This window comes from Terrapene carolina, unplaced genomic scaffold (assembly GCF_002925995.2).
Source record: "Terrapene carolina triunguis isolate 2854851 unplaced genomic scaffold, T_m_triunguis-2.0 Scaffold42, whole genome shotgun sequence".
Classification (NCBI taxonomy): Eukaryota; Metazoa; Chordata; order Testudines; family Emydidae; genus Terrapene; species Terrapene triunguis.
In genome coordinates this window covers 55,806,444-55,831,999 of record NW_020664393.1, presented here as the reverse complement: position 1 = coordinate 55,831,999, position 25,556 = coordinate 55,806,444, and the positions used below count along the sequence as shown (strand labels likewise).

At 44.6% G+C, this 25,556-nt stretch overlaps 1 protein-coding gene across 2 annotated transcripts in view; it reads right to left on the bottom strand.

Annotated features, from left to right (window-relative positions):
• ASAP2 (ArfGAP with SH3 domain, ankyrin repeat and PH domain 2) overlaps positions 1–25,556 on the bottom strand; it is a 173,997-nt gene that overhangs the window by 82,355 nt on the left and 66,086 nt on the right. For both annotated transcript variants that reach the window (XM_026655319.2, XM_026655323.2), the window contains exons 6-9: positions 11,394–11,523; positions 5,137–5,222; positions 3,469–3,544; positions 2,864–2,950 (exon numbers count right to left, since the gene is read on the bottom strand). In XM_026655319.2, coding sequence (XP_026511104.1) covers positions 2,864–2,950; positions 3,469–3,544; positions 5,137–5,222; positions 11,394–11,523 — 379 coding nt within the window. The remainder of the gene's footprint in view (positions 1–2,863; positions 2,951–3,468; positions 3,545–5,136; positions 5,223–11,393; positions 11,524–25,556) is intronic.

The following is a 25,556-nucleotide window of genomic DNA, read 5'->3' as shown; positions in this document are numbered from 1 at the left end:
AGTCTCTGATCAAGAGGAGAAGCAAATTCCAGAGCCAAGGTACTCTCTGTCTCCACTAACAGACTACTTGCCCCCAGCTCCCCAGAACTTAAATCTGAGGACTGTTAGCAATTGTCCTCCAGTAAGTCACAAATATCAGGCTAGTATAGGGACCCAAACCATGTGGAATTTTATACATTAAGGTCGACATCTGAAATTGCACCTCGAAACAAACTGGTATTGTTTATGGAACAGAGGTATAATGGGCACCACCCAAGAAGAACAGACATCATATAGTAAAGGAAGCAGGTACATTACGTATTAGCTGAGGTTTTCAAAGTGATCTTAAAGAACAGCAGGAAGCATAGCACACAGTGGTGGATTTGGAAGTAAAAATGGCTATGCTTGACTCGTGAGGATGGCCTTTCAGACTGATGATGAAAAAAAGCATTCAGCTACTACTGCCACCTTGGAGCCCGGCCATGGTGCAAGGATCCAGAAGGACCTCAGAACAAAAGGCAGACATAGCCCCTTCAAAGAGCTAATAAATATCTTCTCCAACCTGCAAGCACCACCTCTTTCTTGTTTGGACTGAGCTTCAGTGAACTCTTAGCCAAGAGAGTTCTACCTTGGCCAGGGGTGGAAAGTAGAGTTACCCAGCCCATCTGTGTCTAATGAAAAAGAAGCTTATATCTGTGAGCCACTACAGTTCAAAGTGTCTTACCTTCTTCACCAATGGCAGCCTCAGATATATTTTAAATGAGAGATGACTGCATAAAACTGTAGAACCCCAAATAGGAAAGCCCTCTGGACAAATGAGAAACTGCCCAAAACTCTTTTCTTAGAGCTCTCCAAGAACTGAGCAATACAAACTTAACACCATCCACCCTTGCATATCAGTAGTATCTCACAGAAAACAGTATCCAAGACTGCTGAATGGTTTATAAGCATGATTCATAGATTCTAAGGCCAAAAGGGACCATTTTGATCAGCTAGTCCGACTTCCTGCATAGCACAGGCCATAGAACTTCCCCAAACGAATTCCTGTTTGAACTAGAGCATATCTTTTAGAAAAATGTCCAATCTTGATTTTAAAAATGGCCAGTGATGGAATATCTACTACAATCCTTGGTAAACTGTTCCAATGATTAATTAATAGTCATTCGGCCATGACTAGAACAAGAAGCAGCACAGCATCTGTACTAAGCCCAAATGTAAAGCCAGACTGAAAGAGGTCAAGGAAGATACTAGTTATTCCACAACAACCTCCTCAATAATCTCTCCCCAAGAGAGAAGCTGAGACAGGCAAAAGTGCTATACTTGTCATTTTATTTATGGACCGGTGACAGATGGGGTAATTTTCTGCATATCCTTGGAAGACCTTATTGAATTAAGTTTAAGTATCTTTGGGGTCCACTGTTTTAAATGAATGGTTTATGTATGATTGTGTTGTATTCCATGGGGGCGGGGAACACCTGCCACACCTCCTTCAGGAACTAAAAACAGTAGGTGCTGATTAAGGCAAATCAGCCAAGTTGTATGCCCCTCTCCTGGGTGCGCTTGCATATACTAGTCCAAACTAGATCCTTCAGAGACCAACAGACAAAGAAAGGACTTTGGGATAAGTAGTTGGAGTTAAAATGGATTTAGGGCCTCCTTTCTGATCCAGCAACACTACAAGACCATCCAGCCAAGGGAGCCACAATTCTTCAGGAATGACACCTTCCGGAGCCCGGAACTGGGGTGATCTTTGTTTAGCTTTTTAGCATATGTTTAGGTTCCTTTATTGTTTTTAATACATTTTCTCTGTAATGTTTTCACTTAAAGAATAAATGTGCTTGCTTAGAAAGAGCTGCATGGTAACTTATAACTGCGGGCAATTATGCCTGGCATACCAAAGTACAGACACTGACCTGCTTAGACAGTCTGGCTTGCTGGAATATCACAGTGAAGGCAGGGAGATGTGCAGCCTTGAAAAACCCTGGTCAGGAGGGAGAGAGACACAGGTCTCTGCCCATGAGAGGTGATGGCTGAGGAGCCAGGAGCCTACAGTGGGTGCCCTTGGTGGACCATGGAGAGGGGATACAGGTGTAGTTGCCCTGAACTGTGACAGATCCAACAACTACTTGAAAGAAGAAAAGTGCCACTTTGTCTAAACAAGGGAAACCAATGATGATCTCAGCCAGTGGTAAACCCAATATTCCAGGCTAGATTATAATCAGCCACAAGAGGCCTGGGTCCAAACCATAGGTTGCAGGCTGAAGCTCCCTCAGTATGTTTAGAACCTGACTGAGAAATCCTGGTTAAAACTCAGAAGACTGCATTTGTTCTAATCAGATGAATAATTTAATCGATGGAACAGTTTAAGTGACTCAACATACTGACATCTTTGAGAGGTGAGGTATTGCAGCAGAACTTCCAGCTCCATTGTTACTGTTGTAGATGAGACATTTGGGGGTTTGGATTTATGTTAGTTAAAAATAATGTTACTGGTATTTGAGACTACATTTACTAGATAAGCTCTTTACTGCCTGGGTCTTATTGATATCAAAGTGCTTTCGTTCTCAGTTTGAGAAAGAACCACTCATCTACAGTTCATGCCACTGCCCAAACCACTCAAGCATTTTACAATACTAGAAAGAGACAAGCAGGGAAGTCCTTTTGCAAACTCTCACTAAAAGTCTGCAAGGATTCCTTCCTTTAAAAAAAATTGTCAGAAGCACTTAACATCAGCATCAAGACAAAAAGATTAATAATTTAACCAAAAACAAAGAACAGATTTATATTGCTGGTATAAATAATTGTTTGTACTTCAAATACTAACATTAAATTAGAATTGTATTTACAATGGGTATTTCAAAGTTAAATCACCTTATATGCTCACCTCTTTCTGCTCAACTTGGAGTGCTGATTTTAAAATATCTCTAAGCTGTATTAGTTGTTTCCTTTCCTCATCCTGTGCTTGTTTAATCTAGAGTACAGATGCAGACATGACAGAGGTTAAAAATTAATGTGTTACTATTTATATTAACACATTTCTTTACAGCTTGCTGCTTAACTGGTTCAGATTTCCTGACAAATGATCAACAAGTATGAAAATACCAGAGAGAAACAATAAGTTCCTTTACCCATATGCCTACAAAAAACTTGACAATGGTTTGGCTGCTGATGTGCTGAGACCACTGCCTACCATGCTGTCTCACTGTTTACTTGTACTCCCCTGTGTGTCTGTCTCCATCTGCTTTTGTCTTATACTTTGACTGTAAGTTCTCTGAGACAGAGACTGCCTTTTTGTTCTATGTTCATACTGCACCTACCACAATATGTTCTTGGTCCATGACTAGTACTTCTACACACTACAGCAATACAAACAACAACAACAGTTTTATAATCTACTCAAAGTTCTACTCAATAAGTCTGAATCAAAAAGATTAGATTTCTTTAATAAACACAAAATTTGAAAAAGCAATATGGCAGACTGCTACTTACTGTGTGAAGATCACTTGAGAGTGTTTCAATTGAAGGCTTGAGACTTTCAACTGCTTTCAGTCCATCCTGGAAGAAACTTAAAAAAAAAAAAAAAAAAAAAAAAAACAGAAAGGAAATAGTATTGTTAGAATTAATTTCTAATGCTCAAGCTATTTTGTTCTTTTCTGTTAAAAGCACTTTACTGAAGAAAGAGACATGGCAGAAGCTAGTAAATGTATATACACACAGACTCCATATACATAGAAGTGAGAGCCATGCAACAAATTATGAAAATTCAAACTGCAAGGCCACAGGATACATTCATTTCATGCACTTTGGACCAATTCACCTGCAAATCTGCCCACTAATCCATCTTCTTGCAAACTCATTCTAACATTCCAGCTCTCTGAACAGCTTAAAAAAAAACCCCTGACATCAATTTAAAATCAACCTGTTCAAAAAGTTTTCCTCTTTCTCACTAAAATATGCAATCTCTTCCGCAGCACCCCACCCCCCACACACCCCAGTTTTAGAACACTGACGGTTCTTCTGCATATAAAAACATCATGACTTTTAAAGTCCAGTGTCTCAGGATCTGATGGGAGCTTCCAATAGAAAGGAAGATCCCTCCGCTTCTCAAAGGAACCCAAGCAATCACTTGTTGCCAAGCATTTGATAAGTATGTGTGGCCCGAATATGCATGTGCACAGACAGTTCGAATAACTATGATCGTGTTCCCTTATCCTATCTATTCCAGAACTTTTTTATTAAATAAAAACATTCTGAACATTTTTAACATTTTCATGATTAAAAAATACAGCAAACACACACACAGTTTGTTTACATTAAATATTACTCTGCAGTGTTTGCAACACAAATATAGCAGCATTGTGAACCACATGGCAAAAATATTATTTTCATTGCCCAAGCTCAATGAAATGCATAAAGTAGATGAATGACAAAGATTGTCAACAATGAAAGTGATTTTTGAGTATTACTAGTACAGCAAAGAAAATTTACTTTTATACAACCTGATGGTATTCTTTTAAGAGGGAGGTTTATGGAGCTAAACAGGTTGATAATGTCATTCACATTTCAGAATAATGAGTTTATTGCTATATTATCAATCTGTCAAAAATAAATAGAGTAAAACAAGTCCTAGTATCCTGCAGTCTAATGAGGGTTTCTGAGTTTCTCATTATTGAAGTTCTCCATTCAGCTAGAAATAAAGTAAAGTCATTCTCTCAACACACTTCTATGCTATTGCTTACCCAATGTATTTTTAGAGAGAACAGAACTGACTTTGCTCATTGATAGGTAGACTCAGAAAGATTTCAAAGCCAGCAGGCCAATCTGTCTCGCTCCCTTCCATGGACAGACTACTAAACACGACAAGCGATCATGTGGTGATTATGTGTTGCAGACGACAACATGCCACAATATTAGCTCAATCTAACACCTCATTTCATATTAAGTAATATAGCAACAAACCAGTAACTGATCTATTAGACCAAATCAGTATGTCAAAAGTCTGCAGTGAAACATGTTCAGTTGAGTCTTAGATCTATTTTGAAGACACACAAAAATATTTGTGGAAAAGTTATTGCCGCTACCAGTTTCCATGAAAATGCAAAATATTGTAACTATAGAATCTTTTGAACTATTGAAACAAAGAAACATAAAACTTACTTGCACTGTGCATGAAAATACTTGATCAGATTCTGAAGCAAGTCAACTCCTTTTTTAATCTTGATTTCATTGACTTTCAGAAGGTACTGTTAAAACAGAAATTCACAGAAGTAAAATTAATGAAAGATCAATTACTTTTTCATATTTTGTGATTTATAGGAATGGTAATTTTAAAATTATTTTCAATTATATTTTAACAAGCTTTAACAACCACAACAGATTTCGAAAAGCTGAAAAAAATTTGACCATGTGGAAGAGAGACCTCAGGGCATCAACCAAACCTCAAACAACTGGTGTCAATGTCAAGTCTTGATATCCAATTAGGATACTCGTCTGTTGCTAACTCAAAACCTAGCCCTTTAACTCTTGAGGCCTATTAAAAGTCAGATCACAAGAAGCATGAGGGAGATCTGGAGGGCCTTCAGGAAATCCTCCTGTAACCAAACAGTGGCATCTAGATGCACATTCACAGTCAAGCCAGCCATGGTGCAAGCCCACGATACATCTATCTGGCAATAAACATGTTCATATGCCAGAAGGGATTTTCAGTATTGCCAACCCCAATCACAAATCATGAAATGGGGGGTGAGGGAGAACGCGGTTTTGGTCCATCTTCTGATTTTTGCATTCCCCTGTCCAGCTGCATTGTGTGTATGTGACAATTTCAGCATTGCCAACTGTCTCAGAGGTATAGTGAGCATGGTGATGTTGGATCCTGTGGGAGGAGCACTTACTAGAGACTCAACCAAGATCAGTGGCCCATTGTGCTGGGCACTATACAAACACATAATAAGAGATGGTCCCTGCCCTGAAGAGCTTGCAGTTTAGTGCAAAGGACGATGGCGAGTCTGTGATGTGGGAGCTGGAACTATGACTCCCTAAAAGCAGGGGTTCTCAAACTGGGGATCGGGACCCCTCAGGGGGTCCCAAGATTATTAAATGGGGGGTTGCAAGCTGTCAGCCTCCACCCCAAACCCTGCTTTTCCTCCAGCATTTATAATGGTGTTAAATATATAAAAAAGTATTTTTAATTTATTTGAAGGGGGTCACACTCAGAGGCTTGCTATGTGAAAGGGGTCACCAGTACAAAAGTTTGAGAACCACTGTCCTAAAGTCAACTCATGGAGGGGCCACCAAACATCCATTAAATTAAAATAATTTTTAATCTCTGCTGAGTAGGGCAGGATTCAAACTGGTGACCTACAGATGAAAGGTTCTATCACATTAACAATGCCCCGAGGCACAAGGCTTGCTTATTGGAAAGATACATTTAACTAATCAAATTCTGACTTTCTGAAGGCAGGGTCTTCCACTCTCTGGACACACAGGCAAAATCTCCCACACTTTGCTTAGTCTCAAACACACTAAGGGATCAGCGGGCAGCGATTGATCCAGCAGGGGTTGATTTATCGCGTCTAGTCTAGACGCAATAAATCGATCCCCGAGTGCTCTCCCGTCGACTCCTGTACTCCACCGCCACGAGAGGCACAGGTGGAGTCAACGGGGGAGCGGCAGCAGTCAACTCACCGTGGTGAAGACACCACGGTAAATCGATCTAAGTACGTCGACTTCAGCTACATTATTCACGTAGCTGAAGTTGCGTAACTTAGATCGATCCCCCCCAGTGTAGACTAGGCCTAAATCTGCAGTACCTATTCTTAACTGGACAGTTCTCATTAACCACATACAAATAAAAATGCAACAGTAAAATGAATATTTAAAAGTGAATTTAGATGTTGTGCTGGTATGTTTTGTAACATAAAATCATTCTAGTGATTATTCCAGGATCCTTATGTTAAAATTAATATATATGTATTTTTCCTCAACCCCCACATTATCAGCATGGTTTGCCCCCACAGCCTTCAAATCCACCTCAGCTACAGGATTAACTAGTAGGGGAAAGCACAGTTTTCCTTTACATAGATCAACTCCTCCAGGGAAGCACAACATATACATTGTCAGTGGGTTACGCAAGTGTTTGAGAGACAGCAGAAAAACACTGGTCACCATCAGGATTCTTGGTTTCTACTCCTGGATCTGGGAGCAGATTGAGGTCTAGTGGTTACAGACAGCATAGCCAAATGTAAAAATAACACAGGACCTTTGGATGTTAAAACATGAGCCTCTACCTCTTGAGCTAAAGAACCACAGGTGAAATCCTGGCCCCACTGAAATCAAGATCCTAAATCTCTTAACATGGAAACAATAGGAACACAGGACTAGTAGGGACCTCCTGAGTCATTGAACCCAATCCCCTCCGACCACAGGCAACCGCATTCATAAACATATCAGTAGCAGTCACAAATCTTTACATGTAATCTAGCAGCTACAGTATGACACAGATTTACACTGTTACACATAAGCACCTAAACCAGGGGTGAGCAAACTACAGCCCATGGGCCGGATCCGGCTCATCAGGGCTTTGGATCCGGCCCATGGGATTGCCACCCCCGGGGCGCCGCGGGCCTGCACCGCTCCCATTGACCGGGAATGGGGAACCGCAGCCAATGGGAGCTTCGGGGGAAGGACCCGCAGGCGAGGGCAGCGCATGTAGACCTCTTCCCTCCCCCGGGCAGCGGCAGGGACATGGTGCCGGCTGCTTCCAGGAGTGGCGCGGGGCTGGGGTGGGCAGGCAGCCTGCCCTGGCGTGCGCCGCTGCCACCCCGGAGCCCGCACCCCAAGCCCCTCCTGCATCCCAACCTTCTGCCCCGAGACCCCTGCCACACCCCAACCCCCTGCCACACCCCACACCCCTCCTGAACCCCAACCCCCTGCCCCGATCCCCCTCCCGCATCCCCTCCTGCACCCCAACCCCCTTCCCTGAGCCCCCTTGTACACCCCACACCCCTCCTCTGCCCCAACCCCTTACCCTGAGACCCTTCCTGCACACTGCACCCCCTCCCACACCCCGCACTCCCTCCCGCACCTCAACCCCCTGCCCAGCCCTACATTCATGGCCCTGCATGCAATTTCCCCACCCAGATGTGGCCCTCAGGCCAAAAAGTTTGCTCACCCCTGACCTAAACTGACATGTTCCTTCTGAAAGGTGTGGCAGAGTGGATAACAAAACTCTATTATCTCAGAATGCTAGGTTCTATTCCTAGCTCTGACTGAAGTGACCTTTTGCAAGTTCTTAGTTATCTTCTCTGTGAAACTGGCAAATGATAGTTATTCCCACAAGTTATGAAACCTTGACTCAAAATAAGGGTTATGAAGGGCACAGAAATATCAACCGCATTCAGTGGACGAGCTAGGACCAAAAACTCATGGTCTCTGGCCTTGCAGTTTAATGCACCTTCCTCTAAGCCTTAAGGCATTTTAGGAAGGGAAAGGGGTATCTCTCTCATTTTGCTTCTCCAAAATCATGTGAAGGCTGCAGCTCTTCAAATCATCATGAGCTTCTGTAAAGTAGGGGTCAAATCATGTCACCCATAATAAATTTGTGAGAACTGGCAATGCTGAACTTTACAACCACATATAGAGCACTTCTTGTAACAGCTGAGCTGCTTCTTCTCTGACTTTTTTTTTTTTTTTTTTAAATTATTTTTTTAAAAGAAGACTGGGAAGGAAGGAACTCAAGGAAAGCAAGAGATGCACACACACAAAATGCAGTGCTTCATACAGAAAAAAATAAGGATTTTATTGCACAGCAAAGAAAACAAGCTATAATAAGGGCTGCAGAAATTCTGTAGGAATTTTTGAAGTATCACTAAAATTAAACTGAAATGCCAACAACTGGAGAATATATTATATCTTGCAAAATGAAAGCTTCAAAGTGGTATAGGTTTATTTAATTTATTTCTTCTTCCTATTCAAGATCATAAACCATGGAACGTTATTGTCTACAGGATATGGTTATGGAATATATTTAATCCTTTCTGTATGACTGAATACTCAAGCACAGCCTTCAGTGCTTCATTTTATTGTGCTTGTTCAAATGAAGCATTGAATTGATGAAAGCATCCAACCAGCTTCATACAAAGTACTTTCAGCTTTTTTAAAGTGAAGAGAATTCAACTAAGCTCAAAAGCCCCAAGCTTGATCTCATCTACACCATTCTTTTTTCCTACAATTTTTCACTGTTGTAGCAACATCAGGAACATTATCCTATACAGCAGGTTCTTATGATGTGCTCATCTTCACAGTATTTGAGCTTCTCCTACATAGAACTAGTGAGGGCTTGAGGAAAGTGGAAAGCAGCAAATTTTTCAAGTGGGATTTTCAAAGCTGTCCAGAGGATTTGGACACCCATTTCCCTTTTAAAATGAATGGAGGTCCAAATCCCTTTGTCAGCTTTGAAAAACTCAGTCTAAGGGTATGTCTACACTGGAAAGTTTCTGAGCCACAAGTTATATCACTTTTATTAAAACGCTGGAATTAAACCGCTGTTGCGTGTCCACACTGTGCTCCTTGTGATGCTGGAGCGCATCCACATCAGCACCTCTTGCAATGGCAAAGACAGCAGTGCATTGTGGTAGCTATCCCACTGTGCAACTGGCCACAGGCTGCTTTGGGAAGGGTTTCCAATACCTCATGGGACAGTGTCAGCATCACATGATGCAGGTTTCCCAATCCCATTGTTCCATGGACATCCTAACTACATTGCCAGCTGCTTTTCAACTGAAGTGGGGGGTGGGGGAAAGAGTGTTTGACAGGGTGCGTGTGTGTATGGAGCAGGGAGAGAGACCGTGTGTTTTGGGGGACAGAGTGTGTCAGCATGCTGTCTTGTAAGTTCAGACAGCGTCAGGAAGCAACCAGTCCTGAGACAGGGGGAAGGGGAAACCCTGACATCAGCCCCCGCCTCCCTCCCTGGGCTCTCTGCACAGCAATCACACGCACGCACACCCCTCTGCGTTCAAGAGCATGAGCGTTCCACAATAATGGTTTGCTTTGTATCGCAGAGCAGATCAGCACAGCACGCAATGGCTGTCAGAAACAGTACTTTGAAAGGGATGGGCCACATGTCTCCAGGGCAGCCGAGTTCAAAACAATGAGCAAAGCGATCACTTGCAGCATTATGGGACAGCTCTGGAGGCCAAGTACAGTGCAGAAAACAATCAAGTGTCTACACTGGCAATAGAGCGCTGGAGCCTCTGCACAAATAGCCTTACAACTCTCGTCGAGGTGGGGTTTTTTTTGCAGCGCTGCAACTGAGGAGTTCCTGCGCACAAAATGGCTTGGCAGTGTGTACACGTCTTCAGTTTGAGCACTAAAAACTGCTTTACTATGCAGAAACTTGCCAGTGTACACCAGCCCTTAGACTCTGTATAGGAATACAGGGCTTTTCTAATGAATCGCCACATCACACCAGCATGTGGAATCAATTAGCTCCAACCAACACTAGAATCTAGAGCGGGGGTGGCCAAACCGTGGTTCGCGAGCCGCCTGCAGCTCTTTTACAATTAAAGTGCGGCTCACAGAGTCCCCCACGTCCCCTCCTTCTCCACCTACCAGACTGGGGGCGGGGGAGCTCAGGACCTCTGCCTTGCAGCAGGTTGGTGAGATAGGGGCTTCTGACCAGTGGGGATGGGGGAGGGGGGTGCCTCAGGACTTCAGCCCCATGGGGCACACCTGCCAGGGCTCAGAGCTTCAGCATGAATGGGGCTGAAGCCCCAAACCCAGGCAGGCGCACCCAGGCTCTCAAACTTCTGAAGATTGTCGTATGCAGCTCAGAAGATCAGTTTTGTCCACCCCTGATCTAGAATGTCTCAATAGAAGAGGCTCAATTTTCTAACCGGGTCTTAAAGTCTGGCTCCCTGTAACATGAAACCAAAAAGGGTGGGAGCGGTACATCAAATGCTACACAATTACAAACAAACATTGTTACATTATTACTATCATCATGAAGAATGTGAAAGGCAAAGTCCATTACTAATGGCGGTTTGTTTTTCAATACCAGCCCAATGATGTGGAACTGAGATTTTCATATTACACCACTGCTACAGATAGCAGCCTAAACCCTAAATAATTTGTGGTGTAGTGGTAGTGTGAAGACTAACTGTTTAATTTCATCTGTTAATAATGTATTGAATGAGACATGGGTGATTCTATAATGTATTTGTACGTGAAATAGTAGAGAATGTAGATTCCTTGTTGAAGTTAGTGTGGCAGGGCAAAGAAGTTTAATATCCTGAGTCCAATAAAAAACTTCAAGTTTCCTTTGAATGCAACAGTTGTCATAACACAGAATCTATCTTGTCTCAAATTTCCTTTTTAAAAATATTAATGGAACAATTGTATTCTATGTTAAACCTTACCTCACACATCTGAAGCTGGAAGAACCGTCTTTCTTTCTCCATCTCTTCTGCAATTTCAGCTCCACTTATTTCTGTACGGATCATTCCATGTAGCTTAGCATGCTCCTTTTTCTCTTTCTCTATTTTCGTACTACGTGGAAAAGAACAGCTAAATCAGGTACACTACATGGTGTACTTGTAGTCCTGCAAATTTTAGATTACTTCCAATTTCTATTTCATTTGAAATTTGATAGTGACCAAGAAACAGCCAATGACTTGCTGTGATAGAAGTCTAATCCAACCGTGCTACCATGAGTAACTGACACAGGAACTCAAAAAAAAGTGGTAGGAAGATACAGTATTATCTCGTTGAGAGAAAAGACACATTTATGATTCGAATTAATACATAATCCCAACTGACTAATCTTAGTTAACAGAGCTTAATTGTGTCACTAGATTTTCAGAGCTTCCCCTGTCAGCATGGCTTCCTCTCTGTGTGCAGGGTTCCCAAAGCACAGCTGCCATCTCTTCTGCTGCTGAGCCAGCTGGCACTGGGGATGCCGGCCAGCTGGCTGTGTTGCAGATTTTAAAGTCTGCTAAGCCAAGTGCCTTGATCCTCTGAAGGTTTCTGCCAGTTTTCTGAAACCTATGTGTAACATGGGTTCTACTATATTGAAGCAAGAATTACAGTATTTTCTCATGACATGGTTTTAACATTACTCTACATGGAGAACCTGAACTTAGTGTAAAATGACTTGCATGTGTTTAGAATTTCCAATCATCAATAAGCGCTGTACTTGCATGTTCTCTCAAGAGAATGATTAAGTGTCTCGTCTTGAGCCCCAAGCAGCCAGGGGATATACCAGAATTAATCTTTCCATCAACCTTGCTGCTGAGAAATGTTCTGGAACACAAACATTTAATCCCCACCACACCCTCCCTATTGGTAAATCAAATAAAACAAATTCCTTGCAATTTTCCAGTATCCCTGGACATATCCAGCTAGCATTTTGCAGTCTTTCAGCCTGTGAAGTTTTCCAGGAATGAAGGAATATCCTAAGAAAAACTCCTCCCTCTTTCACAGAGATTCATAGATTTCAAGGTCTGAAGGAACCATTGTAAAATATAAAGCCACAGCAATTTTTACTCCTCCCACTAGACACATTTGAATGCATGACTTCTAGCTTCAGAAGGGGGAACCATTCCCCTAAACAACCAGGCCATCTAACCTCTCCAGAGGATATACATCCTACACAATCATTTACATGAATCAAAAGCTAACTCCAGAACTTTTCTGGAGCCAGACAGAGCCTTGATACTGAATGCATAGGTGAAAGGCTCAACGAAACTTCAAAGAGACAAAAATCACACAGGTTAAGGTCATGGATAGGAATGATCCCCTACAGGCATCAGAGGAAGAAATCAGAGGGGTGCCAAGGAAAAGTCTGCATTCCTGTCTCATTATGGTTACATAGCAGTCACAGAACTTATCTCTAGGCCCAGTGCTTTTAAGCTTTTGCTGGATGATCCTTTATATGTTCAGTGTAAACTCTGGGACCAGATGATGTGGAAGTAAACCAACAAAATGAAGACTCCATCATTTTAAGTGCTAAAAATATCAGCATCTCAAATGGTGATTGCCTATGTAATAATAAGAAAAAGCGAATAATATCAGCAATGGTACAAACAGATCTACCCAAAGAAACCATATGCCAGGCACAAAGGATTAACCAGGCACCAGTTATGAAGAACAAGGGGAAAGGATTGATGCAAAGAATTCACAGAAGATAGTGAAATCAGCTCTCGTTTCTTTTTTGGCACTGTAGGCAGAGTAGCCTGTCCATACGCAAGCTGCTGCCATCAAGGGAAACTAGATGGTTGAAGTTTTGCAACCCACCCATGAGAGAAAATACCGTATCCAAAAAACATTTTTAAATCTCTCAATTTCAACAGTAGCCTATGGAAAATAATGAGAGAACTGAATTAACTGAAATGTGATCAGGTCTACATCAACAACTACTGGCATCTGGTTTTGTCCTCACTCAGGACAAAATTTGAACCTAGATTTTCCAAGAAGATCAATTATGCGAAACTATCCAGGCAATGAAGCAATTACATTTTAGAAAGAAACACAAGGGTAATAACCCCCAAAACACAACAGAAAAACTGTTTAATGCCATAACAAAATATTTTATAGTTCATTCTAGTTTATTCAGATGGAGGGAGGGGAAACCTTACACTCACAAAAAACCCAAACTTTACACACAGTGTCACAATCAACTGACCACAACAAAGAGGCAGGGGTTTGCACAGCTACCATGCTGACGCCTTCTTCACATGCACATGTAGATATTTGCACTTAGTTTAAAATCAATACACTGCAACCCATTCAGAGAGCAGCAGGGAAGACTAATCTAAAATGAGTGGAGATCTGCATAGCAGACAAGAAAAGAACCACTCTGCATGAAAGGGCAAGATGAAGGCCTATAATGAAAAAGTAGCTATGTAAATATGTGTGGCAGAGCTCTGACCTTGTCCCCGCGGGTCCTGCGCTTCTAGGCGGTATATGCTAGCCTCAGTGGCTCTCTGTGACCCTCCACGTAGCCCTTCTCTCTCTAGGGCCAGGGTTACAGTCTACTGAGCCCTTTTCATCATAAGCCAGCAAGGAGGTTGGTGGGAGAACTCCCACAGTCTCTGTTGTCCCTAGGGCTTGTTTTAGAACAGTTTAGCCTCCTGGCTTCCCCTCCCAGGAGGTGTTCCTGTAGTGGCGGGTTGGGGGGAACCCGGGCCCGCCCTCTACTCCGGGTTCCGGCCCAGGGACCCTAATGGTAGCAGCTGTTGGCAGCCAACCTTTCACTGCCAGAGTTGCTACATTTCCCTGGGCCACTTCCCCACAGCTCTCCTGCTTCTCCCTTCTTCACCCTTACCTTAAAGCTCCCTTATCATAACTTGAGGGTGTCTTCATTAACCAGCCCTTCAGCCGCACTTCCTCTCCCCTGGCTCTCCTCTGCCTGACTGGAGTGAACCCTTTTTATAGTATCAGTGGGGCCTTAATTAGAGTCAGGTGGTCACATTAGCTTAATGCCCTCACCTGACTCTTTGCAGGTTAATTGGAGTCAGGTGTTCTCATTAGCCTGGAGCAGCCCCTGCTCTGGTCAGTCAGGGAACAGAAAATTGTTAATCCAGTGGCCAGTATATCTGCCTTCTGCTGTACCCAACTGGCCTGGGTCTATCACATATGTCTTATCCAGTTTTCACAGTATGTCACTATTTTTGTATTTGTTTTCCTAGTTTCGGACTCAACGTTAGATAATTAGATAACTAGGACTTCTAATTCTCTTGAAAAGCTTATTTTGCCTTTTAGAGCTCAAATATGAGAAAAAGCAGGTCACTACTTAAAGGCTTTTACATAGAAAAATCACTATTTCAAAGGAGTTAATTGTTCTTTCATTCTGACACTAACATGGATGTGAATTTATGAAAAACTAGAGGAGATAAGCTATTGCAACAAAAATAGACTTCCATTCTAACCTCTAAAGACCACATTTTTAAAGGTAGATTATTTTTGTAATAGAGTTGAAGATACACCATCACTTGTATTTCAAAGGCTATTTCCTTTTATAAAACTCGTGTTATACCTTTCAATCACTGACAGGTCCCCATCAATCCAGTCTCACATTTCAGTCTGACTCTCCAACATATCCTCTTGTATGACTTGCTCTCTACTTAAAAGTTTAAAACGCTTCTTCCTCCTTGTATTTTCTATCACTACTGACACCACCTCTATCCAAACCCACAATCTAGAAGTCATCTTCAGCCTGTCCCTCTCTTGTCCTGCACATATAAGTGGTCATGTCCAAATCTATCCCCTTCTTCCTCAATAATATTCAAAGATCTATGCAGTGGTATTTCCCATTTTAAGAACAGGGAATCTCACTCAAAATGGAAGAAATGTTTAGTGTGACCAATGTACAATATTGGAAACAGAAACCTTTAACTAACCTTTTACTGTAACTGTTGTTCTTCAGGATGTGTTACACATGTTCTACTCTAGGTGAGTCGTGCCCAGTTGTCAGATTTTTCCCTCAGTGGTACCCATCGGAGCAACCCGAGCGCCCTCTGCTACCCCATGCTACTGCACGCAGGTATAAATGGCAGAGCTGGCCCTGGCACCCATCAGTTCCTTCCTACTGGATAGCTTCCAATAGAGAGGGGAAGGATGATGGATCATGAAATGAACATGCACAACAATCACGGGAAAAGATTAGTAACTCTTTTTACTTTGTGTGACTGCACATGTCCATTCCACTGTAGGTCTCACAAGCAGTACAAACTGGAGGCTGGCTCGGAGTCTACTTGAATAGGGAACAGAGGATTACTCATCCAAACCGGGCATCGTCTCTGAATTGCTGAGAGATGGCATAATGAGAGGCAAACGTATGGCATAATGACCAGGTTGCCACCTTGCAAATGTCCAAGATGGGAAAAGCTGCAGAAGCTACCTGAGACCTGTTTGACTCTGCCAAAACTCTTCTCCGGGGCATCACATCTGTCAGCTGGTAGCATAATCGAAAACAAGTGGATATCCAAGAAGAGACTGTTTGGGTAGATGCTGGACAGCCTTTCATTCTGTCTGCAATTGTGATGAACAGTTCCACCAAAGACCTCAATGGTTAGTCTGGTTCAGATAAAAAGCCAAAGCTCTTCTACCACCTAGAGTGTAGAGCTTTTACTCATCTTTATGGGCATGAGGCTTTGGAAAGAAGATCGGTAAATAGATTGCTTGGTTAATGTGAAAACTGGAAACTTCTTCAGTAAGAAACTTCAGGTGAGGGCAAAAGTAAAACTCTCTCTCTACAGAAGACCACACAGGGAGATTATGATACTAGAGCTCGCAATTCCCCCACTCTCCTGGCTGAGGTAATGGCAACTAAATAGCCACTTTCATTGAAAGGTGTGGCAGGGAACAGGTCACCCGTGACTCAAAGGGAGGACCCATCAGCTTTCCTAAAATTAGATTCAAGTTCCACGCGGAGACAGGGTCCTGTACCTGTGGATATAATCTGTCGAGACCTTTCAAAAATCTGATAGACATAGGATGGGAGAAGAGTGAGCAGTTGTCAACAGGAGGGTGGAAAGCCAACACAGCCATCAGGTGTACTTTGATGGAACTAAAAGTTAACCATTGTTGTTTCAGGAACAAGAGATTGTTCAATATATGCTGGATAACAGTCTGGGCCATGAAAATGCCTTTTTGCCAGGAGCAGGTGGAGAATCTTTTCCATTTAAACAGGTAAATACCCCTAGTCAAAGGCTTTCTACTATTCAGAAGCACTTCCTGTACTCCCTTAAAAATAAACCACTTCCAACTACATCAGCCATGAAGCATCCAGACCATCAGGTGGAAGGCCTTCAGGTTGGGATGTAGAAGGTGGCCATGGTCCTGAGAGACCATGTCTGTGTCTAGCAGGAGTGACAGTGGAGATCTGACCAATAAGGCTACTGAAGCTGAAAATCAGTACTGATGGGGCCATGCTGGAGCTATGAGTATAAGGTGAGCCTAGTCTTGTTTGATTTTGGGCAGGAGCGGAACCAGAGGGGAGGCATACAGCGGGCCATTTGATCATGGTAATAGGAAAGCATTTGTCAAAGAACCCAGGCTATAACCCGGCTTGGGAACAAAACTGATTACATGTTCTGTTGGCCTCCGTTGCTTCTGTGGGAGTTCCCCAGAGCTGGAAAATTTATCTGGCAGTATCTGGACAAAAGAATCACTCATGGTGAATGATAAACAACCTGCTTAGGTGGCCTGCCAGAACATTCTGCATCCCTGGAAGGTGGATCCAAGTGGTGATATGGAAATCACCAAGGAGAATCGCTTCTTGGCACAACTGCATTGATCGGGCTTCTCCTTGCTTATTCACATAAAACCTGGCTGCTCTATTGTCTATTAGCACCAACAAATTCTTTTGTTCAATGTGTGGAAGAAACACTATACAAGCCAAATGGACGGCTCACAATTTCCTTACATTTATATGTAGCTTTAGATCCTAGGCAGACCAAAGAGCTTGTGTTGGCAGAACACCCAAGTAATTCCCCCAAATCCAGTTCCAATGCATCTGTAACTAAGGTGAGCATCTGTTTTGGAGCAGCAAAGTGAAGTCCAACACAAACACTGGAGGGTTCTGTCCACCAGTCCAGACAGGACAAGACCTGATTTGGTACTTGGACCACCATGTCCATATGATGAGAGATTGGTGAATACACCAGTACTAACCAAACTTGTAACATTCTGAAGTGCAGTCTGGCAGTACTGCACTAGGTAAGTACATGCTGTCTTGTGTCCTAGATGCTTTAGGGAGTTCTGTACTGTAGTGCCACAATGTGCCTTTAAGTCTAGCGCAATGGCACACAATGTTTGAAATTGCAACCATGGCTGGAAAGCCTTGGCCTTCCTAAAATCCAGGACTGCTCCAATACATTCTAATTTTTGTGTAGGCGACAGGATTGACTTATCTGGATATTGGCTGTGCTGGACAGAACCTGAGACCAGGACCAGCTTCTCACCAGCCAGTCATCTAGGCAAGTGAACATGTGAACTCTTGACCGTCATAGGAATGCTGCTACCACCACCAAACACTTTGTGAACATGAGGGGCTGCAGACAAGCCAAAGAGCAGCACTGAAAATAATCATAGAATCATTGGACTGGAAGGGACCTAGAGAGGTCATCTAGTCCAGTACCCTGCACTCATGGCAGGACTAAGTATTATCTAGACCATCCCTGACAGGTGTTTGTCTAACTTACTCTTAAAAATCTCCAATGATGGAGATTCCACAACCTCCCTAGGCAATTTATTCCAGTGCTTAATCACCCTGACAGGAAGTTTTTCCTAATGTCCAACCTACACCTCCCTTGCTGCAATTTAAGCCCATTCCTTCTTGTCCTATCCTCAGTGGTTAAGAAAAACAATTGTTCGCCCTCTTCCTTGTAACAACCTTTTATGTACTTGAAAACTGTTATCAAGTACATATCAAGTACATAAAATGAAGGAGGTTTAGATTGGACTTCCTGTCAGGGTGGTTCTATCATGTCCCCTCTCAGTCTTCTCTTTTCCAGATTAAACAAACCCAATTTTTTCAATCTTCCCTCATAGATCATGTTTTCTAGACCTTTAACCTTTCTTTTTTGCTCTTCTCTGGACTTTCTCCAATTTGTCCACATCTTTCCTGAAATGTGGTGCCCAGAACTGGATACAATACTCCAGTTGAGGCCTAATCAGCGCAGAGTAGAGCGGAAGAATTACTTCTCGTGTCTTGCTTACAATACTCCTGCTAATACATCCCAGAATGATGTTTGCTTTTTTTGAAACAGTGTTACACTATTGACTCATATTTAGCTTGTGGTCCACTATGACCCACAGATCCCTTTCCGCAGTACTCCTTCCTAGGCAGTCCTTTCCCATTTTGTGTGTGCGCAACTGATTGTTCCTTCCTAAGTGGAGTACTTTGCATTTGTCCTTATTGAATTTCATCCTATTTACTTCAGACCATTTCTCCAGTTTGTCCAGATCATTTTGAATTTTAATCCTATCCTCCAAAGCACTTGCAACACCTCCCAGCTTGGTATCATTCGCAAACTTTATGTATAGTCTCTAAAACTTTGATGAAGATATTGAACAGAACAGGACCCAGAACCGATCCCTGCAGGACCCCACTTGCTATGCCATTCCAGCATGACAGTGAACCACTGATAACTACTCTCTGGAAACGATTTTCCAACCAGTTATGCACCCACCTTATAGTAGCTCCATCTAGGTTGTATTTCCCTAGTTTGTTTATGGAAGGTCATGTGAGACAGTATCAAAAGCCTTACTAAGTCAAAATATACCACATCTACCACTTCCCCCCTATCCACAAGGCATGTTACCCTGTCAAAGAGAGCTATCAGGTTGGTTTGACACAATTTGTTCTTGACAAATCCATGCTGACTGTTACTTATCACCTGTGCTGGCTGCCTGTGCCGGGAGGCTCAGGCTACAGCCTGCTACCAGCCCATTCCGAGGGCTAGGGCCCTAGATTGTTACTTGCTGTCAGTCCTATTGCGAGCCTGTGAGCTAGAGACTATGCAGGGCGCTGTCCCTTCCCAGGGGTGGGGACAAGGGGCCCAAACCATGGCTGTGTGTTTGCCTCTGTCAGACGGGCCCAGAGCTCTAGACTGCTTACGGCTCAGCCCCACTGGTGCGACCCGAGGCAGAGGACTAAACCCCAAGACAACGAGGCAGAGTGGCCTCCCTTCCCACTGGAGAGCAAGGGAGCACTATATCCTGAAATTACTATACTATACTTGGCCAAAAGGAAAACTATACTGCAATATGGAAAAAACAGTTCAACCATCTACTGAGTCCAAGTGTGGGGGTATAGACGAGGACTAGGGCTTTTACAAGAAAATTTCAGACACTCAGGCCTTGTCTACACTACCGCGGTAAGTCGACCCAAGTTAAGCTACTCCAGCTGCGTGAATAACATAGTCAGCATAGCTTAGGTCGACTTACTGCAGTGTCTACACTGCACTGCGTCAACAGGAGACACTCTCCCGTCGACTTACCTTAATCTTCTTGTTCTGGAGTACCGGAGTCAACCAGAGAGCGCTCTGCAGTCGATTTAGTGAGTCTTCACTAGACACACTAAATCAATCCCCACTGCATCGATTGCAGCAGCATCGATCCCTAGTAAGTGTAGACATGGCCATATACTTTTACATTCCAGAAACTTAAATGGTTTTAACAGTTTGAGCTTTGCCATTTTTGAAAAGAAAAGGAAAAAAAAAAAAGTTAACAAGTGAATTTACCCAAGTGGAAAGAGCATTATATATACACATGCAACATTTATTTTCCTTACAGATTTAGGTGTGCAGTAACAACCTATTCCTTCTCCAACTGACTTCAATTGGTGCAGAAACAGGCCATGAACAACGTGTGGATATCTGCATCCATGAGTGTGCATGTTTCTGCACACTGAAGTAATGCACCTTAACTCACTTAACTGATTCCTGTAATCACATGAACACATTCAAATAACAGTTCTGTTTATTTGCAAGAGTATTTAAAATGTGTAGTGAAGAGTGTAATTAATTCATTTGTAGCTTTCAGAATTGAATGGGAAGGTTAGCAGATGAGCGAAGGAGGGCACCAGTTAGCCATAGTCGAAACATCATCTGCTTTCATTGTTTTTCCTTTCGTAGCAGTAGAGCTGCTAGCACAGAACTAACAGACATATTCACTGCCTTACAAAGTAATAAATGCTTTTTAAAAATTAAAAATAGTTTAAAATCAATTTCTTACGCACAGCACTCTTTGGGGGACAAGAACTGTGTTTTATAGAATGTCTGGAATGTGCCTGGTGACATTGGAGGCACTACCATAATAGAAATCAATGCATAAATACCACCATACTACAGCAAGTCTATGGTGCAAGAGCTGATATCACATCATTAACATCTAATACACCACAACAGGGTTGATCAAACTGACATGTGTGGGTGAGATTTGGCTCACCACTTTGTTAAATATGGTCTGCCTGCTGGAAGTCTGAGCAGTTTTTCTGACACATGCATTCCTTCTCCATATGCTCCCTCTGCATGACTGCTGTTAGTGTGTAAGCACATGAGAAAAGCAATGAGAGTATGGGGGGGGGGGGCAGAAAAATCAAAAACAAAAAAGAGCCTATGCTCCACCCCAGGTCTAGCCAAACAGACATAATTTGACCAGTTCCACTGTCATGTATTAGAGATATCATCAGCCCAGGAGAACACTGAACTTGGGGCCTGGCAGGTAAAAAAATGGAACTGGTTTTAAATAATTTACATTTTAAAAAAAATATTTGCAATTTGTAAGGTTACATGAGAAGTTTCCTAATGACACAGTCTGAAGATAGAGTTTTTTTTAACCAGTAACTATTGGTTTTTAAGAGTGTAATCTATACATATACAAGTGTGCTGCTTGCCAGGAGCTAGGTTTCACAATGTGACGGAGAGACTGCTGAGACTCATCAAGCCCTCGGATTGCTACCCCTTCCTGCTTCTCCACGTGGGCACCAATGATACTGCCAAGAATGACCTTGAGCGGATCACTGCAGACTACATGGCTCTGGGAAGAAGGATAAAGGAGTTTGAGGCGCAAGTGGTGTTCTCGTCCATCCTCCCTGGGGAAGGAAAAGGCCCGGGTAGAGACCATCAAATCGTGGAAGTCAATGAATGGCTATGCAGGTGGTGTCGGAAAGAAGGCTTTGGATTCTTTGACCATGGGACAGTGTTCCAAGAAGGAGTGCTAGGCAGAGACGGACTCCACTTAACGAAGAGAGGGAAGAGCATCTTCACAAGCAGGCTGCCTAACCTAGTGAGGAGGACTTTAAACTAGGTTCACCGAGGGAAGGAGACCAAAGCCCTGAGGTAAGTGGGGAAGTGAGATGCTGGGAGGAAGCACAAGCAGGAGAGCGCAAGAGGGGAGGATTCCTGCTTCATATTGAGAAAGCAGGACGATCAGCAAGTTATCTTAAGTGCCTATAAACAAATGCAAGAAGCCTGGAAAACAAGCAGGGAGAACTGGAAGTCCTGGCACAGTCAAGGAATTATGATGTGATTGGAATAACAGAGACCTGGTGGGATAAATCACGTGACTGGAGTACTGTCATGGACGGATAGGCAGGGCAGAAAAGGTGGAGGAGTTGCATTGTATGTAAGAGAGCAGTAGGACTGCTCAGAGCTCCAGTATGAAACTGCAGAAAAACCTGAGTGTCTCTGGATTAAATTTAGAAGTGTGAGCAACAAAGGTGATGTCGTGGTGGGAGTCTGCTATAGACCACCAGACCAGGGGGATGAGGTGGACGAGGCTTTCTTCCGGCAACTAACAGAAGTTACTAGATCACAGGCAGGGCTGGCTTTAGGCCGATTTGGCTGAATCGGGCCCTGCACCTAAGAGGGACCCGCAGCTGTCCACCCCGCCCCCAGCTCACTTCCCCATCCTCCCCTCCCTTGAACGCTCCCCGCCCCCCTGCTCCTCCCCCTCCCCTGCTTCCCGCGAATCAGATGTTTGCGGGAAGTCTGAAAAGAAGCAGGGGCAGGCAGGCAGCAGCAGGTAAGCTGGGGCGGGGGGAGCGCGAGGAGGGCTCCGGGGAGGCGCGGCGCGGCCCAGTCTGGCCCTAGCCGAGCACCTGCAGCCCCGGCCCCAGCGGCTCTGGCTCCAGCCCGGCTCGGGCCCCAGGGCACCAGCCCCGGTTCCGTCCGAGTGCACCGGCCCAGTGCGCCGGCCCGGCCTGGCCGAGGACCCCCGGCCCCGGCCCAACTTGGGCCCCGGCCCAGACAAGTGGCTCTGGCTCCGGCCCGGCTAAGGGCCCAGGGCACCAGCCCCAGTTCTGGCCGAGCGCGCTGGCCCCGGCCCCGCGGCGCCGGCCCAAGCGGCTCCGGCCCGGCCCTGGCGCCGGCCGAGCACCCCTGACTCCAGCCGAGCACCCCTGGCCCGGCTCAGGCCCCGGCCGAGCGGCTCTGGCTGCGGCCCGGCCCAGGCCCCGGGGCACTGGCACCGGTTCCGCCCGAGCATCCCCGGCCCGGCCCCGCGGTTCCGGCCCCGGCTGAGCACCCCTGGCCCGAGCGGCTCCGGCCCCGGCCCTGGCGGCTCTGGCTCGGGCCCCAGCCCCGGCCGAGTGACTCCGGCCCGGTGCCGGCCGAGCACCCTGGGAACTGGCCCCAGTGGCCCTGGCCCAGACCCAAACCGCGTGACCCCGGCCAGAGGAATCGGGCCCCGCTCTTACTAAGGCCGGCCCTGATCACAGGCCCTGGTTCTCATGGGGGACTTCAATCACCCCAATATCTGCTGGGAGAGCTATACAACGGTGCACAGATAATCCAGGAAGTTTTTGGAAAGTATAGGGGACAATTTCCTGGTGCAAGTGCTGGAGGAACCAACTGGGGCAGAGCTCTTCTTGACCTGCTGCTCACAAACAGGGAAGCATTAGTAGGGGAAGCAAAAGTGGATGGGAACCTGGGAGGCAGTAACCATGAGATGGCCACGTTCAGGATCCTGATACAAGGAAGAAAATACGGACCCTGGACTTCAGAACAGGGCTTTGGAGCGGAGCCCGGAGCTGGAGCGTGGAGCAGCTCCAGAGCAGTGGAGCAGCAGGTTTTTGCCTGGAGCTGGAGCTCCAAAGCCCTGCTTCAGAAAAGCAGACTTTGACTCCCTCAGGGAACTGATGGGCAGGATCCCCTGGGAGAATAACATGAGGGGGAAAGGAGTCCAGGAGAACTGGCTGTATTTTAAAGAATCCTTATTGAGGTTGCAGGAACAAACCATCCCGATGTGTAGAAAGAATAGTAAATATGGCAGGCGACCAGCTTGGCTTAACAGTGAAATCCTTGCTGATCTTAAACACAAAAAAGAAGCTTACAAGAAGTGGAAGATTGGACAAATGACCAGGGAGGACTATAAAAATATTGCTCGGGCATGCAGGAGTGAAATCAGGAAGGCCAAATCACACTTGGAGTTGCAGCTAGCAAGAGAAGTTAAGAGTAACAAGAAGAGTTTCTTCAGGTATGTTACAAGGTGGTGGTCAAGGAAAGTGTGGGCCCCTTACTGAATGAGGGAAGCAACCTAGTGACAGAGGATGTGGAAAAAGCTAATGTACTCAATGCTTTTTTTTGCCTCTGTCTTCACAAACAAGATCAGCTCCCAGACTACTGCACTGGGCAGCACAGCATGGGGAGGAGGTGACCAGCCCTCTGTGGAGAAAGAAGTGGTTCAGGACTATTTAGAAAAGCTGGACGAGCACAAGTCCATGGGGCCGGATGCGCTGCATCCGAGGGTGCTAAAGGAGTTAGCGGATGAGATTGCAGAGCCATTGGCCATTATCTTTGAAAACTCATGGCGATCGGGGGAGGTTCCAAATGACTGGAAAAAGGCTAATGTAGTGCCCATCTTTAAAAAAGGGAAGGAGGAGGATCCGGGGAACTACAGGCCAGTCAGCCTCACTTTAGACCCTGGAAAAATCATGGAGCAGGTCCTCAAGGAATCAATTCTGATGCACTTAGAGGAGAGGAAAGTGATCAGGAACAGTCAGCATGGATTCACCAAGGGCAAGTCATGCCTGACTAATCTAATTGCCTTCTATGATGAGATAACTGGCTCTGTGGTTGACGGGAAAGCAGTGGACGTGTTATTCCTTGACTTTAGCAAAGCTTTTGATACAGTCTCCCACAGTATTCTTGCTGGCAAGTTAAAGAAGTATGGGCTGAGTGAATGGACTATAAGGTGGATAGAAAGCTGGCTAGATCGTCGGGCTCAAAGGGTAGTGATCAATGGCTCCATGTCTAGTTGGCAGCCGGTATCAAGCGGTGTGCCCCAAGGGTCGGTCCTGGGGCCGGTTTTGTTCAATATCTTCATTAATGATCTGGAGGATGGTGTGGACTGCACCCTCAGCAAGTTTACAAATGACACTAAACTGGGAGGAGTGGTAGATATGCTGGAGGGTAGGGATAGAATTCAGAGGGATTTAGACAAATTAGAGGATTGGGCCAAAAGAAATCTGATGAGGTTCAACAAGGACAAGTGCAGAGTCCTGCACTTAGAATGGAAGAATCCCATGCACTGCTATAGACTAGGGACCGAATGGCTAGGCAGCAGTCCTGAAGAAAAGGACCTAGGGGGTACAGTGGACGAGAAGCTGGATATGAGTCAACAGTGTGCCCTTGTTGCCAAGAAGGCTAACGACATTTTGGGCTGTATAAGTAGGGGCATTGCCAGCAGATCGAGGGATGTGATCATTCCCCTCTATTCGGCATTACTGAGGCCTCATCTGGAGTACTGTGTCCAGTTTTGGGTCCCACACTACAAGAAGGAAAAATTGGAAAGAGTCCAGCGGAGGGCAACAAAAATGATTAAGGAGCTGGAGCACATGACTTATGAGGAGAGGCTGAGGGAACTGGGATTGTTTAGTCTGCAGAAGAGAAGAATATGGGGGGATTTGATAGCTGCTTTCAACTACCTGAAAGGGGGTTCCAAAGAGAATGGATCTAGACTGTTCTCAGTGGTAGCAGATGGAGGAGGTTTAGGTTGGATATTAGGAAAAACTTTTTCACTAGGAGGGGGGTATATCACAGTTACAGTGTAAAGGAACCTGTCTGTGGACCAAA